General features: G+C 43.5%; 1 protein-coding gene across 1 annotated transcript in view; it reads right to left on the reverse strand.

Annotated features, from left to right (window-relative positions):
- The window catches only part of srcin1a (SRC kinase signaling inhibitor 1a), a gene marked incomplete at its 3' end in the record, with an annotated part of 74,040 nt that overhangs the window by 23,491 nt on the left and 34,988 nt on the right, over positions 1–15,561 (reverse strand). Inside the window, exons 11-15 of the mRNA XM_080723300.1 lie at positions 10,214–10,389; positions 7,329–7,459; positions 6,718–6,865; positions 5,609–5,915; positions 128–389 (exon numbers count right to left, since the gene is read on the reverse strand). Of these exons, the coding sequence (XP_080579426.1) occupies positions 128–389; positions 5,609–5,915; positions 6,718–6,865; positions 7,329–7,459; positions 10,214–10,389 (1,024 nt within the window). The remainder of the gene's footprint in view (positions 1–127; positions 390–5,608; positions 5,916–6,717; positions 6,866–7,328; positions 7,460–10,213; positions 10,390–15,561) is intronic.

The raw sequence follows: 15,561 nt of genomic DNA on the forward strand, positions 1-15,561 counted from the left end.
GGGCGCATTCATGCAGGTCCATGCAGGGATGAGGTGCGGGTGTTAATGTGAACACATAATCCCAGAAAATCCCACACCATGGCTGGTAATGGGAACGTGGGTTCGGCGATTTGCCTCCAGAACTTACCAGAACCGCGCCTGGATCCGCCCTCCTTCCCGGCGAGCTTGTGCTGGGGCTTGCCGGAGCGGTGCTCGGGGGTCGCCGCGCCGCTCTGGGGTGCCTGGGTGGACGGTGTGTGGGAGGACGGCTTGATCTGCCTGGCAGCAAAGTCCAGGTCTGGGATGGCCTTCATTAGTTCCGCCTGGGTCTCCTCCAGCAGCCGGTTGATGTCCTGGGCGCTGTACTGGGTCAGACTGGCCCGCTTCTCCTCCCAGTCCCGCTCCGCCGCCTGCAGAGTGGAGAGACGGACCAGACTGGGTCAAACCCAGTATATACTGTAGGCTTGTAATGGGCAATGTGCTGGCCGGGGAATGTGTGAAATGGTGGGCAATTTGTAAGAGGGACAGTCAGTGGTAGTGACTATAATGTGAAACACGCGCACGCACGCACGCACGCACGCACGCACGCACGCACGCACGCACGCACGCACGCACGCACGCACGCACGCACGCACGCACGCACGCACACACGCACACACACACACACACACACACACACACACACAAACTCACAGTGACATGATTGCTCTGTGATTAACTGACTAGTCCGCTGCTGGGCCAAGCTGTTTGTGTTACTCCGCTCTCACAATGATGGCCCAATCCAGAAACTCTGTAGAAAACTTCATCGCTGAGACACCAGATTTCTTGCTGGCAGTTCCAGCCTAAACTTACAGTAGCTGTGCATGCAGCGGTACAGCAATGTGCTATTGGCCAGCCTGATAAAAGCATAGCACGTCCGGTTATTTGTGTACAAAATAAGGAAAGCTCCTAACTGATATCTGCTGAGTTCAGGCTGCAAGGCTAATGGCGCTCATGACTCATCCCAGGACCAGCCAGGGCCCTACAGTATGTCGTTGTTGTCGGGTGGAAACATTGTATGTCCAAAACCTATTCGTTTTGTATTCATCATTTTAAAAATGATTTAAGCTAGTGAAAATAGCTGATCTACAAGCACACAATTCCTTGCATCGGGAGGCGTTGTGTGCTTGTAGATCTGCTATTTTCACTTGTTTTGTGCGACAGTCTTGTATGATGAAGCAGGGCTTTACTTTACGAAAAAACGTACAAATTTGAAACTTGGAGATACGTACAAGGTTTCTGCCCGACAGCTATGATGTGCTGGTTCTGTAGTTTCCTCAATTCTTATCAATTCTGAAAATGTATCAAATTTAACAACCATTCCGTGTCACCCACAGTCTCTCCCCAAAAACAGGGCAGATAATAGCCTACTTTAACACAATAAATCTAGCTTTATTAAATGTCAGGTCTTCCGTAGGAAAATACATTTTATTCTTTTATTGAGGCAGCAGTCGTGATAAAATACACTTATTAATATAAATTTGCCCTCTTTTCAGTTATAAACAAAACTAACAAGCGAATCTAAAGGAAAATTATTTAAGGCTCATATCCCACAGACCTTTTTCAGGTGAGTCCAGACTCCAGACTTTAGAGCATTTAGATGTGTCAACAGTTTCCCCCTTTCCATGGGATGACTCCCTTAACCACATGAAACTTAGCATCTGTATTCTGGGCGTGTCATAAGCCAACTATCAGCTAAAAAAGCAGATCTACAATCAAAACACATCGCAAATCGTCATATTGTGAGGTTGTAGATCGGCTATTTTCAGCTGAGATTTGGTCAAGTAGTAAGGGAAACATAATAAAATCTGCGAACTAAATCGTTACCAAGAAATTTCTTCATCAATGTGTTTCTAAAGGTGTGTAATAATATGTACTAAAAGGTTGAAATTCAACTCCCAGGGGAAACCTCTTAAAAAACTGATTTGTTTTTGTGTTCCATTAACTTTACTATACAGGAAAAAATACAAAAAATAAATATGCTTTAAGTAGCATGTGAGGGGTCAGACTAGGGGTTTTTCATGTTGCTGAATCCATTGCAAGCATTTGTTTTGCACAAAAAACATTCCGTGGGCTACAAATGGCTCCCACAAACCGGTGAAAAGTGATGACCCCTCACATGCTACTTAAAGCATATTTATTGTTTTGTATTTTTTCCTGTATAGTAAAGTTAATGGAACACAAAAACAAATCAGTTTTTTTATGAGGTTTCCCCTGGGAGTTGAATTTCAACCTTTTAGTACATATTATTACACACCTTTAGAAACACATTGGTGAAGACATTTCTTGGTAACGATTTACTTCGCAGATTGGTCAAATATCTTATAAAATCCCCTTATTAAAGAGGGAAAAAAGGAGTGGCCCAAGTATAGACTCCCGGGGGCCCACGGGCAATGACGTAGTGCTTCATGTTCCATGTAACCACTGTGAGCGGTCTCCATGCACTCTTCATTTGTGCAACAAGATCCTGCATAACTCAAAAATAAAAAGAAGAAATAAAAAGCTATAGCGTTCAGTGAGATAAAAATAGTCATGTGTATATGTACTGTATGTTCCAGGCTTAGCTTCATGTTGATCCGAGGTCGCTAGCATGCATGTGTAAAGTCAGGATGTAACTCTGAGTTTCAGATTTGAGAGTAGAAAGCTTGTTTCCAAATGCAGCAACAGCCTCCTCAATCCGAGAATCAATTGTCCAGCAAATTTCAGCCCTGGTGGTTTGAATCTCCATGCATAGTGAGTTGATAGCCTAGGATGGCAGCATCTGCCATCTGTTAACCAGCTTCAGGCAAGTCCAGGGAAGCAGGGCCTGTCTCTTTTAACCTTTTCTTTTAGACTTTTTAGCCTTCGAGGTCTGCATCTACCCTACTCTGGTGCTTAACATTTTGGTAAAAACAGCAGATTTCCGAGCTTACAACAACGTTGTGTTTTGCGATGCATTGTGAGCTTGTAGATCACTTATTTTCGGTGAAGAGATATAAGGATCTACTGTAGTACAGAGACCTGGAGGGAGTCCAGTCAACTAATTAGGGTTTAAGTGACTAAACGAAACCAAAAGAATTTAGTAGGCCTACCGATTCATAGTTCAGGTCAGGAAAACACAACAACAATTTTTATTAAAGTACAAACTTGATATAATGATTTTAACTGAAACTTGGCTTCAGCATCCATTGTTGAAAACTAAGGACAAAGGATGTAAATAACTGTGTTGTTTTCTTGGTAGCTATGGATTGACTCAGCATATGATGGAGCCCACATACTGTACAAGGGGCACACTCTGGACTTCATCATCTCCAAGGTTCTGAACATTCCTACGGCTGTACTGTCTGATATTACTGTATCTGGTCATTCCAAAATCACTGACAACACCAGTGAAAAATGTTTATTCAGGTTTTTTCTTCCACAGTCTTGGGTCTGAGCCAATAACCATGGAGATATGCCACACTGAGAAGTAACAGAAACCCCTTCAAATGCTGAACACAGCTGGCAAAAAAACGATTGTTCATTATAGCCGGGGACCCAGTCACCAAAATGGGAGGGGACATGTGATTTTCTGCCCTACTTTTTATTTCTGTTGTATCTATTAGTTTGGTCATTAAGGTCCACAGAATGAGAGGCCTGCTCTGCTGGAAACATCGCGAAAAAAAGTTATGGTGATTTGTATATTCACTGTCCCATTGACTCCACTAGAAATATTTAAAAAAGGGAAAAAAGTCTGCTTTAATTAGCATGTGAGGGGTCAAACTGGGGGGTTTTCATGATCCTGAATCCATTGCAATCATTTGTTTTGCATTAAAAACATTCCTTGGGCTAGATTTCAGCCCCTCAAAACTGTGAAAAGTGATGAGTCATTACCTTTTTTCCACTTTTCACAGTTTTGGGCTGCTGAAAGTTAACCCAAGGAATGTTTTTCATGCAAAACAAATGGATTCAGAATCATGAAGAACCCCTAGTTTGACCCCTCACATGCTAAATAAAGCAGACTTTTTTCCTTTTTTAAATATTTCTAGTGGAGTCAATGGGACAGTGAATATACAAATGGCCATAACTTTTTTTCGCGATGTTTCCGGCAGAGCAGGCCTCTCATTCTGTGGACCTTAATGACCAAACTAATAGATAAAACAGAAATAAAAAGTACGGCAGAAAATCACATGTCCTACCCTATTCCTTGAGCTTTTGGGCTTGTGGGTCCCCGGCTATTATAGTATAGTCAACAGGCCATCAAACCCTCCTGCTGTGTCAATAGCCTCTGAACTGCTATCCACCAGGGCCTGCAATGATTTGTCTCCTTCACAGACATAATTCAGAAAGCAGTAAGTGCCTCTACATACCAGATGATGTGTGACCAGTGACCACTTCATTCAAATACAAAAAACATTATAGATTACAACATCTGAAATTCTCCTGCTGCCTTGATAGCTGCAGCCCAGCAAGCATGGTCAGGACCTGGACCAATCACAGCCCATATGGGGATGATCTTGACGTCATTACCAGGACGTCATATGGACTTTTTTGTTTGACAGGATTTATGTTGGTTGAAATCAGGTGATATTCTAGGCCATATAAATATCATAACAAGTTAGAATATAACCTTATATACTCAAATTTCAACTAACATTACAAACAATAACAATAATCCTGTCAAACAAAAAAGTCCATATGACGTCCTGGTAATGACGTCAAGGTCATCCCCATGTGGGCTGTGATCTGGACCAAATTGAGACGTCACTGATTGGTCCAGGTCCTGACATGCTTGCTGGGAGCTGATTCAGAACAATTCTGCTCACCAATACCTCAGGACATCTCAGGATGTCAGCATACACCACTTATTCTAAACATGTACTGTACAAATTAAGCATTTGTCTTTCCCATGTACTGTTTTGCACCTGACTTGGCCATTAAATACTGTAAAGAGCCTTATCTAGAACAGGGTTATTCTCTCTTCAGCAACATTGCCAAGACTGCAAGTCTTATCAAGCAAGGAAGCAAGCACTCTGTCGGCACTACACGTCTGTACAGGGTGTAGGCTATTTTGGGGACAGGCTTTTCCTCTTGTTGCTATGTAAACCTTGTTTACTTGTTTGTCATTTTGTCTATCAGCTCAGTGGTGGTCACCGCTAAGCACATGGATGCACATCCTTGGCACAGTTCTGAGGGAACTCAGACTCTCATGTACTCTTTGTTCTCTGATCTCTCAAATAGGGTTCTCAGAACCTCATTTGGGCCCTGCTCAGGAGGTAGTACAAACACTTCCCAGAACTTAGAACTTGGACATTCAAATGTTTAAAAATAAATAAATAGCTAAAATAGCCCATCTATAAGCTCACAGTGCACCACAACGTGACATGGGGACATAAAAAAATAAAAAAATAAAAAACAATGTCACGGGTTCTGGAAAGTTTCAGGTTATGAAATGTTCTGGGTTACACGTCTTAGTCGAAAAGAGAGAGAACATTCTTCCTGTTTGGTCTCTGAGGTGCTTTATATTCTGCGGTCCTTAATAAAGGACTCACAGTGTGTTTCGTCACCAGTACAGACCAAGCAGGTGCTGTGGAAAAAATAGCTGATGATGGACAGAGATGGTTTTTCCTACCAGTCGCACTTCCACTGACGAGGCCTTTTCAGAGGCGGCGCGTCGCTCCAGCTCCTCCAGGGCCTTGCCTTTGTGGGGGACAGGAGGGTGATGACCGCCGTGCAGTGCAGAGGGGTTCCCGTGGCCCAGGTTGGTGTGGGGGCTCCAGTTGGACAGGCTGTTCCCGCCCCCCAGGTCATTGATGCTGAGCGGGGGGCTGGTGGGCATGTCGAACATGTCCGAACCTTTCCGAAGGTCCTCGCTGTGCTTGGCCAAGGGACTGGAGAAATCCTCCTGCCTCTTCCAGACGCCCCCCTCATTGGCTTGTCTGACAACACATTGGGTTTTGAGTCATTGATTGATTGAATATTTTTTTCATTAGACAGAAATGTAAAACAACACGAGTACTGTCAAAACACTTGTAGTCTAAAAGGATTACACCAAAAAAGTCCTGGTGTTCTTGTTTTTTGAGGTCCTCATACTACTATGTCAACTTTGTTTAATGAGTTGCACAAGGGGAACACGTCTAAATCCAGAGTGTTGATTTAACTCTGAAATGTAAAGATATATACTAAAGCAATAAGCCACAAGAGGCGAGTGGTTACCGGGGTAGTATACACCGGCTGAGAGGCGTTGGGAAACACGAGGCGCAGCCGAGTGTTTCTGACCCTCTCAGCCGGTGTATACTACCCCGGTAACCACGAGCCTCGCGTGGCTTATTGCTTTTCTAAAACGGTCACAATATTGCAACATGAAAATCATAGACATGTGACAATTAAAACTGTTCTATTTCACTAATAATACACAATAAGGTCTGCTCTGCAAGAAGGTATTTCCCGGCCAGGCTGCAGAAACAACACAGGTGCAGATAATTGGTGCACTGTGGAACACTGTGGAAAGAAATGACGCACCTGGGTTTGATATAAACTGATGCAAGGTGTGGGTTATAGTCTCCTATACCACAGCAACCAGCCAATCAGAATCAAGGAATGGAACTAGCCGTTTTAGAAAGTACATTTATACACTTTCAGATTTAAATTAACAACACACATTTTTCTGTGGAGACATTTCTATACCGCCTAAGAGCTGGCCTCAGCCTGTCACAGAGGGTTATGGGGTACGGTACATACTTGCGCATTGTGGCTAGGGTGTCCGTGATGGTCTTGCAGCGTTTTAATAGAGCGTCCAGCCGGTGGGGTTCCTCTTTCAGGAACTTGACTGCCTCCACCTCCACCCTGAGCACCACCCGCATCTTACTCTGCAGGCCAGGGAACTGATCTGAAGGCGGAGGAGAGAATATAACACTTACAGCGCCATAACTGTCATTTCATAACATGACATTTCAAAGTATATTATTACATTTTAGACTTTTGAACTGCGATAATTGGATTTAACTGGGCATTCTGAAGCGTGGAGCGATTTTCACAGTTTGAGACAGTGTGGGACTTTGTGAGACTTTGAAAATGTTTGGCAGACTTGCCAGAATTGACTGACAGATAATGAGAGTTTATTACCAGAAACTCTGCCAAGCTATCGTGTGTGTGTGCTTGTGTGTGCGTGTGTGTGTGCGTGTGTGTGCACGCGCGCGTGTGTGTGTGTGTGTGTGTGTGTGTGTGTGTGCGCGTGTGTGTGCACGCGCGTGTGTGTGTGTGTGTGTGTGCGTGCGTGTGTGTGTGCGCATGTGTGTGCTCGCTCACACACATGCAATAAGGAGCGTGCATGTTGTAAGCTGGTGACTCACTTTTGAGCTCTGTGAGTGTTTCTCCCAGTTTCCTCAGCACTGTAGCCTTCTCTTCCAGCTCCTGCACAGACGCCAGCTTGTGGCTGACAGAAGACTCCTTCTGAATCTCCTCCACGGACTTCTCCAGGTCACTGAGATGGAACAGACAGATGGATGATCACCAGGGACTCATGTGTTCAGCCTGTGTTCAGGCGTGAATATTTCCCTCAGAATAACATGATATCAGAGAGAGTGTCAGGCGGTTATTTGTTGTGATTTATGGTGCTGGAAAGGGAAAAAGAAAAAGTGACCATTTCAAACAGCTCACTTTAGCGAACTGGAATTGTGTGGCGTTAAAGGAGTAGTTCACCCCCAAAATTACTTATTTTCTATTGATTAGTCACACCATGGAGACTTGAGTTCAATAATATTTTATTGTATTCGTCGCATTCCTAAGACAAAGAATGTACCCCCATTGATTCTGTCACAAATGCATTTGGGTCCCAATCCAGGGCTTTGTATTTGGGTCCCCATCCAGAATCAAGGAGGTAAATGTACTACGATACTTCTTAGTATTAATGTAGCGTCACGGCCGGGAGGCGAACCCGGGATCCCGATTTGCCAGGTATGCACACTGACCAGTCAGCCAAAGTGCCAGGCACATTGGCGAGAGCCAACGCACATACCGTATAGCCTACAGTCGTCCCCTCTACCTGGAAGCGCGACCACGCGCGCCGGCCAGGATCTAAGATCGACTTTGAAACCGGGGGGTTCAACCGCAACACAGGGGGGAACAGTCGTCGACTACTAGCCGGACAGGTCTACACCGCCGCCGGGGATGAATACTTCCCCTCTGTACCGCTGCCACCAATGTAGCGTCACGGCCGGGAGGCGAACCCGGGACCCCGATTTGCCAGGTATGCACACTGACCAGTCAGCCAAAGTGCCAGGCACGTTGGCGAGAGCCAACGCACATACCGTATAGCCTACATTAATACGTCTTAGGAATGCGACAAATACAAAAACATATTATTGAACTCAAGTCTCCATGGTGTGACTAATCAATAGAAAAAAATCAAACCTCGGTTCGAAGTGAAGCGGTGAACTGTTATTCTATGTGTTCTAGAGTTATGAACTCTGTGATCTGTACATTCTTTATATTCTGAATGAATGAATGAATGATTTTATCTGGAGGGCCGAATTGTCATGTGAAGCTTGACCAATCCTCAAACTATCCAATCATCAGAACGGGACGGACACTACACACATATTCTGGACGTACGGGACAGATAAAATCTGTTCATTCTGGACTGAAATGACCATATATGGACATGGGACACACATTTTGTTTTTGAAATAAAATCAAACCTCGGTTCGAAGTGGAGCGGTGAATCTTTGTGTGTGTGTGTGTGTGTGTGTGTGTGTGTGTGTGTGTGTGTGTGTGTGTGTGTGTGTGTGTGTGTTTAACTTGTGTGGCCACTCAAGGTATTGCCAGGCTACAGACATACCCAGCCAGCCAGCCAGCCAGCCACAGACATACCTGTCTATTGGGAGCGCTTTCACCGCTCCAAAAACCTGTTCATTCTGGACTGAAATGACCATATATGGACATGGGACACACAAAGCCACTCCTTGGAAGTGGCTTTCACCGCTTCAAAAATCTTTTTGGGGTGAAATACTCCTTTAAAGGTGAACGTCAATGATTCTCAAATGTGTGATCATCAAGCAGAGATTCTGTATACTCCATGACGTGAAACTATGCATTTTGACGTTATCATTCTACAACATTTCATAAAGAAATACACAGAAGATGAGGTTTTTCGTCACACCAGCACAAAGGGATTTAGTTTGGAAATTGTTGAGTTTTTTTCTTTAATTCAAAGCTGCAGTGGTGACTCAAATACAAAATATTTACAGTGGACAGTGGATTTAGATTACACATATTGTATGTGAATGTGTGTGTGTGTGTGTGTGTGTGTGTGTGTGTGTGTGTGTGTGTGTGTGTGTGTGTGTGTGTGTGTGTGCGTGTGTGTGTGTGTGTGTGTGTGTGTGTGTGTGTGTGTGTGTGTGTGTGTGTGCAACTGAAAGATATGACAAATCTCTCCAGTGAGGGGGGGTTTTGGAAGAACGTTTAGATATAATGCATGTGCACAACACACACCCGCACATGCACACGCACATGCACACACCCACACACACACAAAGACAAATGCGAGACTACTAAGCAAGACCATAATTCTGTCCACATGACCTCAAGTAATGAATCAAAGTTCTACAATAACGAACAGAAATAAACTTGCTCCTCGCGATGGCAATTAACAGACATTGATTCACAGAGGTGATTGAGCAAGTAGATCAATTAGCCCACAATAGAAACGCCACTCACATACAGTATGCCTATGCAAAAAAACTACCAGTAGCATTTTCCATTATGGAAAACCTGCGCAAATTATCTAATGATTAAATCTCAGAGTATCTCTATGGTTTTGCAGTCACTTCGTTAATTGTTGGACCACATCAGTCCTGGGATCTTAATAAGCATCCTGCTCTTTGCCAGGGCTAATTACAAAGACTGTTTGAGCCTATCGCCTGGTTTGTACGTCAGCACAAGCAGGCGTTGCGTGCCCAACACCGTCTGTGACGCATTGTGAGCTATTGTACAGTAGATCTGCTATTTTTGCGGCAGGTGTCACTCCATCAGCCAGTGAGTGAGTCAGCTAAACATGAGCGTATGATGTTTCAACTATAGGGCTGCTTTTTGGAAAGCCTTGAAAAAAATCCACCTCTAAAATCATGCTATAAAACAGGGATCGAATATTTTATTAAATGAGAGATTATCGATTATTTTGTCGATTAAATGGATCAGTTGGATCAACCCGGTGCACCCCTAGACGTTTTCCACTGACTGGAGCTGTTGGATGAGGAGCTCCTCTTCGTTCAGGTACTTGAGTCTCTCCTCTTCCACCAGGAGGCGCTGTCTCTGCAGAGGATCCTCCTGCTTCCTCAGGGCGTCGCTCACGCGCACGTTCAGCTCCATCTCTGTTCGCTTCAGCAGAGTTCGCACCGACTCCTGGTTCTGAAGCTGCACGGCCACAACATGCACACACACCCGCGCACAGACACACACACACACACACACACACACACTGTCTGTGAAAGTGGTGGCGAGCAGCTAAACTCGATGGAGCAATGGCTAGCGCTACTACAAGTACATCAGATAACAGCAGTATTGCACGGTGTTGGGGGTGGGGGATGTATTCCCCACTTGATTGATTAACTGAATGTATTTGGTGATAAAAAGAAGAGAGGACATCAGCACTTCCATAACATATCGTCACTGTCCGGCAGAAACCTTGTATCTCCAAGTTTCAGATTTGCATGTTTTGTTTCGTAAATTAAAGCCCTGCCTCATCATACAGGATAGGACTGTCACATCATATAGGACTGTTGCACTGTTGCACAAAACTAGTGAAAATAGCAGATCTACAAGCACACAACACCTCGCGGTTTGAGGCGTTGTGTGCTTGTAGACCGGCTATATTCACTATTTTAAATCATTTTTAAAAATGATAAATACAAAACGAACGGTTTTGGACATACAAGGTTTCCACCCGACAACAACGATATATAACACATACAATATCACAGAGGATAAAAACACAATAAAGCCCTGTGGCTTATTTCCATTACAGACACTTGCATTGTTCCTGACTTGCATGGCCCGGAGAAGGCCGGAGCCTGAAGGGCAATGGCCCAGTAAAATGTTAATACATTATATACAGTGGATTGTTATACAAGAGGTACACTGCACTGTAAAATGCTGGGCGTTCATTTCACTCTAAGCGTGTACAAATGGAACCAAATGGAGGTTCCATTACACTCACAGTTATATGAATACCCTGGATTGTATTATTTTTTATTTGGATATTCCAGTTAAAGGATGAGCCCCTTGAGAGGCATCATCTTCCTCAAGCACAACACACACACAATAACAATAAATAGAACATTCCAACAGACATACCAATCAACATAACCACGTCAACAAGGACATACAGATAGGGGACACACTGTACACTGTACACATGAGGGCTCTCCCACATACTCCCCATACCAAAAAATAAATACAAAAAATAAAGCAAACACTGTTCCAAAATAAATTAACGCAGGTCAACAAGCAATGAAGTCTTCATTGTCTTTTTAGAAAAGTTTTTTACTGACTAGGTGCGTGGTCTATACGTTATTGTTTTTCTAGATTGATATTCCTATGCATTTGTTGTATTGTTGTTGATGTATTGACATATTATCTTGCTTATTATCTTGCTTACTGTATTGATGTATTACCTGCTTATTTTAACCCCCGAAACATTTTTCGGTCTATTAGACGTCTAAAGGCTTGTCTAAAATACGTCTAGATTTGAATGTTTTTTAGACGTCTAAGCTTAGATTAGATGTTGATTAGACGTCTATATATAGACAGTCTATATTTTAGACGTCTAATAGACGTATATAAATAACGTCTAATCAACGTCTAGTCTAAGCTTACAGTAGACGTCTAAAAAACTTTAAAATCGATACCTTTATTAGACCAATTTTAGACCAACGTCTAATAGACGACTATTGCTCAGTGGGAAGTCGCTCTGGATTAAAAGCGTCTGCTAAATGCCTAAATTGTAAATTGTAACGAAGTAATTGATCTAAATGAAACAGGCCAGTTGTTCACAGTTAACATCCGGAGTGTTAATTTAACTCCAAAGCTCTATTAAAAAAACGATGTTCTGCGTCAGCGCTGCAGTGTACTGTAGACCCTAGCAGTGTGCATTGTGTTGGTGAAATGCATTGAATGCATAGCACTATTCCATGTCGGTGTTCGTCTCAGGTGAATACCTTTCGGAATGCCATGAAACGCCCTTCCTGGCAGGATGACTCTGGCGTGAACGTCGAGGAAAAACACACTGCGGGCCCCAAGCCTTTCAAAAGCCACGCCAGTGATTTACAACGGCATGCACTAAACGTGCACTGCATATGTCCCTGTGTTTTATGCATTAGAAGCTTTTCTCTCTGTACCGCAATCTATACCGCGTGTCCTTCTGCATGTCCTGCATGTGAGGAGAATGCACGGTGGTCCGTCCTTGGCTACTTACATGGATTTGAATTATCGTTTTGTGTGTTTTTGCCTTGATACCAATTACTCTGTCCTTGAAAACAATGTGGCGTGCTGCATAAGTACTTTGCTGTCTGAGCTGCCGCGGGGAACCCAGAGTGCAGGCAAATAAAATGGTATATGTGTGTGCGTGCGTGCGTCCGCACGCCTGTGTGTTAGCATACTTTACAGTATGTTCATTTGTGGACGCTGATAGAAGAAATCTCTCCTTTTTCGTATTTATTTTATACGATTTTATATATCTTTTCTGCTTTTATAAAGCAGCTAAAAGTATTTGAGTACGACAATAAAAAGTATTAACATGAGCTTGTGACTAAAAAGTAACTTGTTTCCATTTCCTGAAAAAGTACGGTTTTGGACAGAGGCGTCAATTGGGTATGGCAAGCTATGGCAGCTGCCATACCTTGGCTACAGGGGGAAATAATAAAATGTACTTTTCATCGTGCCTGTTGCTAAGGTATGGCAACATGACTGGTGTCTTGCACGCGCGCGAGGGCGTGCGTGCAAGACACCAGTCATGTTGCCATACCTTAGCTTTTGCTGAACTGACGCCACTGGTTTTGGAGATGCCTGACAGCGACAATATCCACTTACCCAATAATACATCTATGACAAGAGAACTACAGTAAACATGAACCCAATACTCCACCGGTGTTTTTGCATGTAATGCAAGTTTGCTCAAATGAAAACAGCACCTGCTTAGCAGAAGAAAAAAATAAATCACTGATTGACCTCATGTTACAGGAAATGAAGCAGAACATTGATACCACTAACGTTGAAAATTACCAAGGATTTGCTCCATGGAGGCAGTACATTAAAAGGCCATTAGCAGCAGTGATGCCAGCCAGGGCACCAGTCCAAACACACAGGAAAGTCGGCATTGTTGATTTATCCATCTGTAACTCTGCGAGTGTACAACGTAACCAAATGGTTAATTACGAGTCCATTTGGTTATATTTGTACACTCTCAGAGTTTAATTAATGTCCACTCGCCTGATTTTCTGACTGCGTGTGTGCGCTCGCACGTGTGTGTGTGTGTGTGCGTGCGTGCGTGCGTGCGTGCGTGCGTGTGTGTGTGTGTGTGCGTTTCCTCAGCATTATGCTCCATCTCTCCTGTTTACACTCTCTCCTGGACACCCTGCCTGCATAATTCATAAAGCACATGTATAATTCATGCTGTGTGTGTCGTGTCCATGGGCAACAGGGTGGGTTAAAGGGGTCAGGGGTCATGTTTGGCCACACATCCAGGTGTATGTCAGCTGGTCTAATTAGCATAGATTAGTTCCAGTATGGTTTACATTTCAGTCTAGTTCTGGCATTGTTTAGTTAGCTCTACATTTCAGTCTAGTTCTGGCATGGTTTAGTTAGCCCTACATTTCAGTCTAGTTCCAGCATGGTTATAATAAGCCAATTCTGTTCACAAGCGTTTTAAGGCCAAATGAAGCCACACCACACTGCCCCCAACTCTGGACCCTACCTTGCTCTTTACTGTACACTACACACTACTACTGTACTTCTCTGTAAATATCCTTAAACTGCTGTGCTGCTTACGGGCGACTGATTTTCCCCTTGGGATAATAAAGGTATCTATCTATCTATCTATCTATCTATCTATCTATCTATCTATCTATCTAGTACAGGTTCCATTTGTACACTCTCTGAGCTAGCCTACAGCTACCCGTAAGGGTCCATTTGGAACCCCCTCAAGGAACCGTGAGTGTCCCTGGACCCTATTTCGAGAACAACAGGTTTAAGCCTTCTTTTTCTACAATAGTTCTGAAGCTAAACCGTGGCACGCCGCGCCATACTCATGTGTTCCAGCATGGTTTAGTTCCAGCATAGTTTAAGCCTTCGTTCCACAACTGTTCTGAGGCCAAAAGAAGCCACACGCCGTGCACAGCGCCATGCTCATGCATTCCAGCATGATTTAGTTAGCTCTCCATTTCAGTACTGGGCTTGTTTAAGGAGCCTGTGGACTGCCTGTGGACTCCTTGGGAATATTCCCAATTTATCTGTGTTAATCTAGAACAGGGGTTTTCACATTATTTCACGTCACCCCCAAATTGACTTTCATTAGGCGATCACAGACCCCTGTTTGGAATGATTCAGTCCTATAGGGACCTTGATATGAAAATAAGCTTTATTTAAAATATAATTAAAATGGAATTTCAACATATTGATAAAAGTGTAATGTTTTAATATTGTAGCCTAATAATGTCAAGTGAATTTAACTAATTTTAAACAAATGCCCCATGTGTCTGGGGACCCTTTGGAATTCCCTCAAGGACACCTGGGGGTCCCCAGAGTAGACCCTACTGTTTGAAAATAACTGCTGTAGAACATGTGCACTGCACTTAGTGAGGCACTTTTCAACTAATCCAGTGAATTGGTGCAACATTCTAACAGGCAGTGCAGTGTGGCCAAAGGTGGAGGTACAGTAGTTATATTGTGATGATATTGAATGTTTTTTTTTATGCTACTTTATATGTTGATGAATTGAATACCAACGGAAACAAAGCCGCAAGGAGTTTTTTGGGGTGTTCCTTTTAGGCAGGGTGTTTTGACTGTACTTTCTGTACATTTTTCGTTTTGTTTTGACTGTCTGCACTTGTTGAAATATTGAATCAATCAATCAATGCTAAACGAGGTAAACCTTGGTCTACTGCCCAGGACCCGCACAGCAACCTACTGCCCTGTACTGCATGCTCAGTGCCTGAGTGAACGCTGAATGTAGGGACTAGTCTGAATAAATATGGTGATTTGCACTGTTATTCTATCCTTCTCTCTGCCCTCTCTCCTTGACAGCCGGAGAAAGCGTTTAACTCAACAGAAAAAGGGAAACAGCGGGCGACCCCATCTCTTTTATAATTTAATCTTTTTACTTATCCTGTCTTTTTATAGTCTTTTATGTGATCATGTGTCCAATCGCCACGCGTAATTTGTGCCTCTTCACAGCGTGGCATCTGCCTGACCCTAGAAATGTGAATTGAAACCAGTGTTTTATCTTTCTTACAGTATGTTTCATCATCATACTGTAGGTTCTCAAAGGAGCCACTGGCCTCAATGTGTCAGACAGTACAGCTACCGTATAAC

The sequence above is a fragment of the Nannobrachium achirus genome, assembly GCF_963921795.1.
Source record: "Nannobrachium achirus genome assembly, chromosome: 4".
In the NCBI taxonomy this organism is placed as follows: Eukaryota; Metazoa; Chordata; class Actinopteri; order Myctophiformes; family Myctophidae; genus Nannobrachium; species Nannobrachium achirus.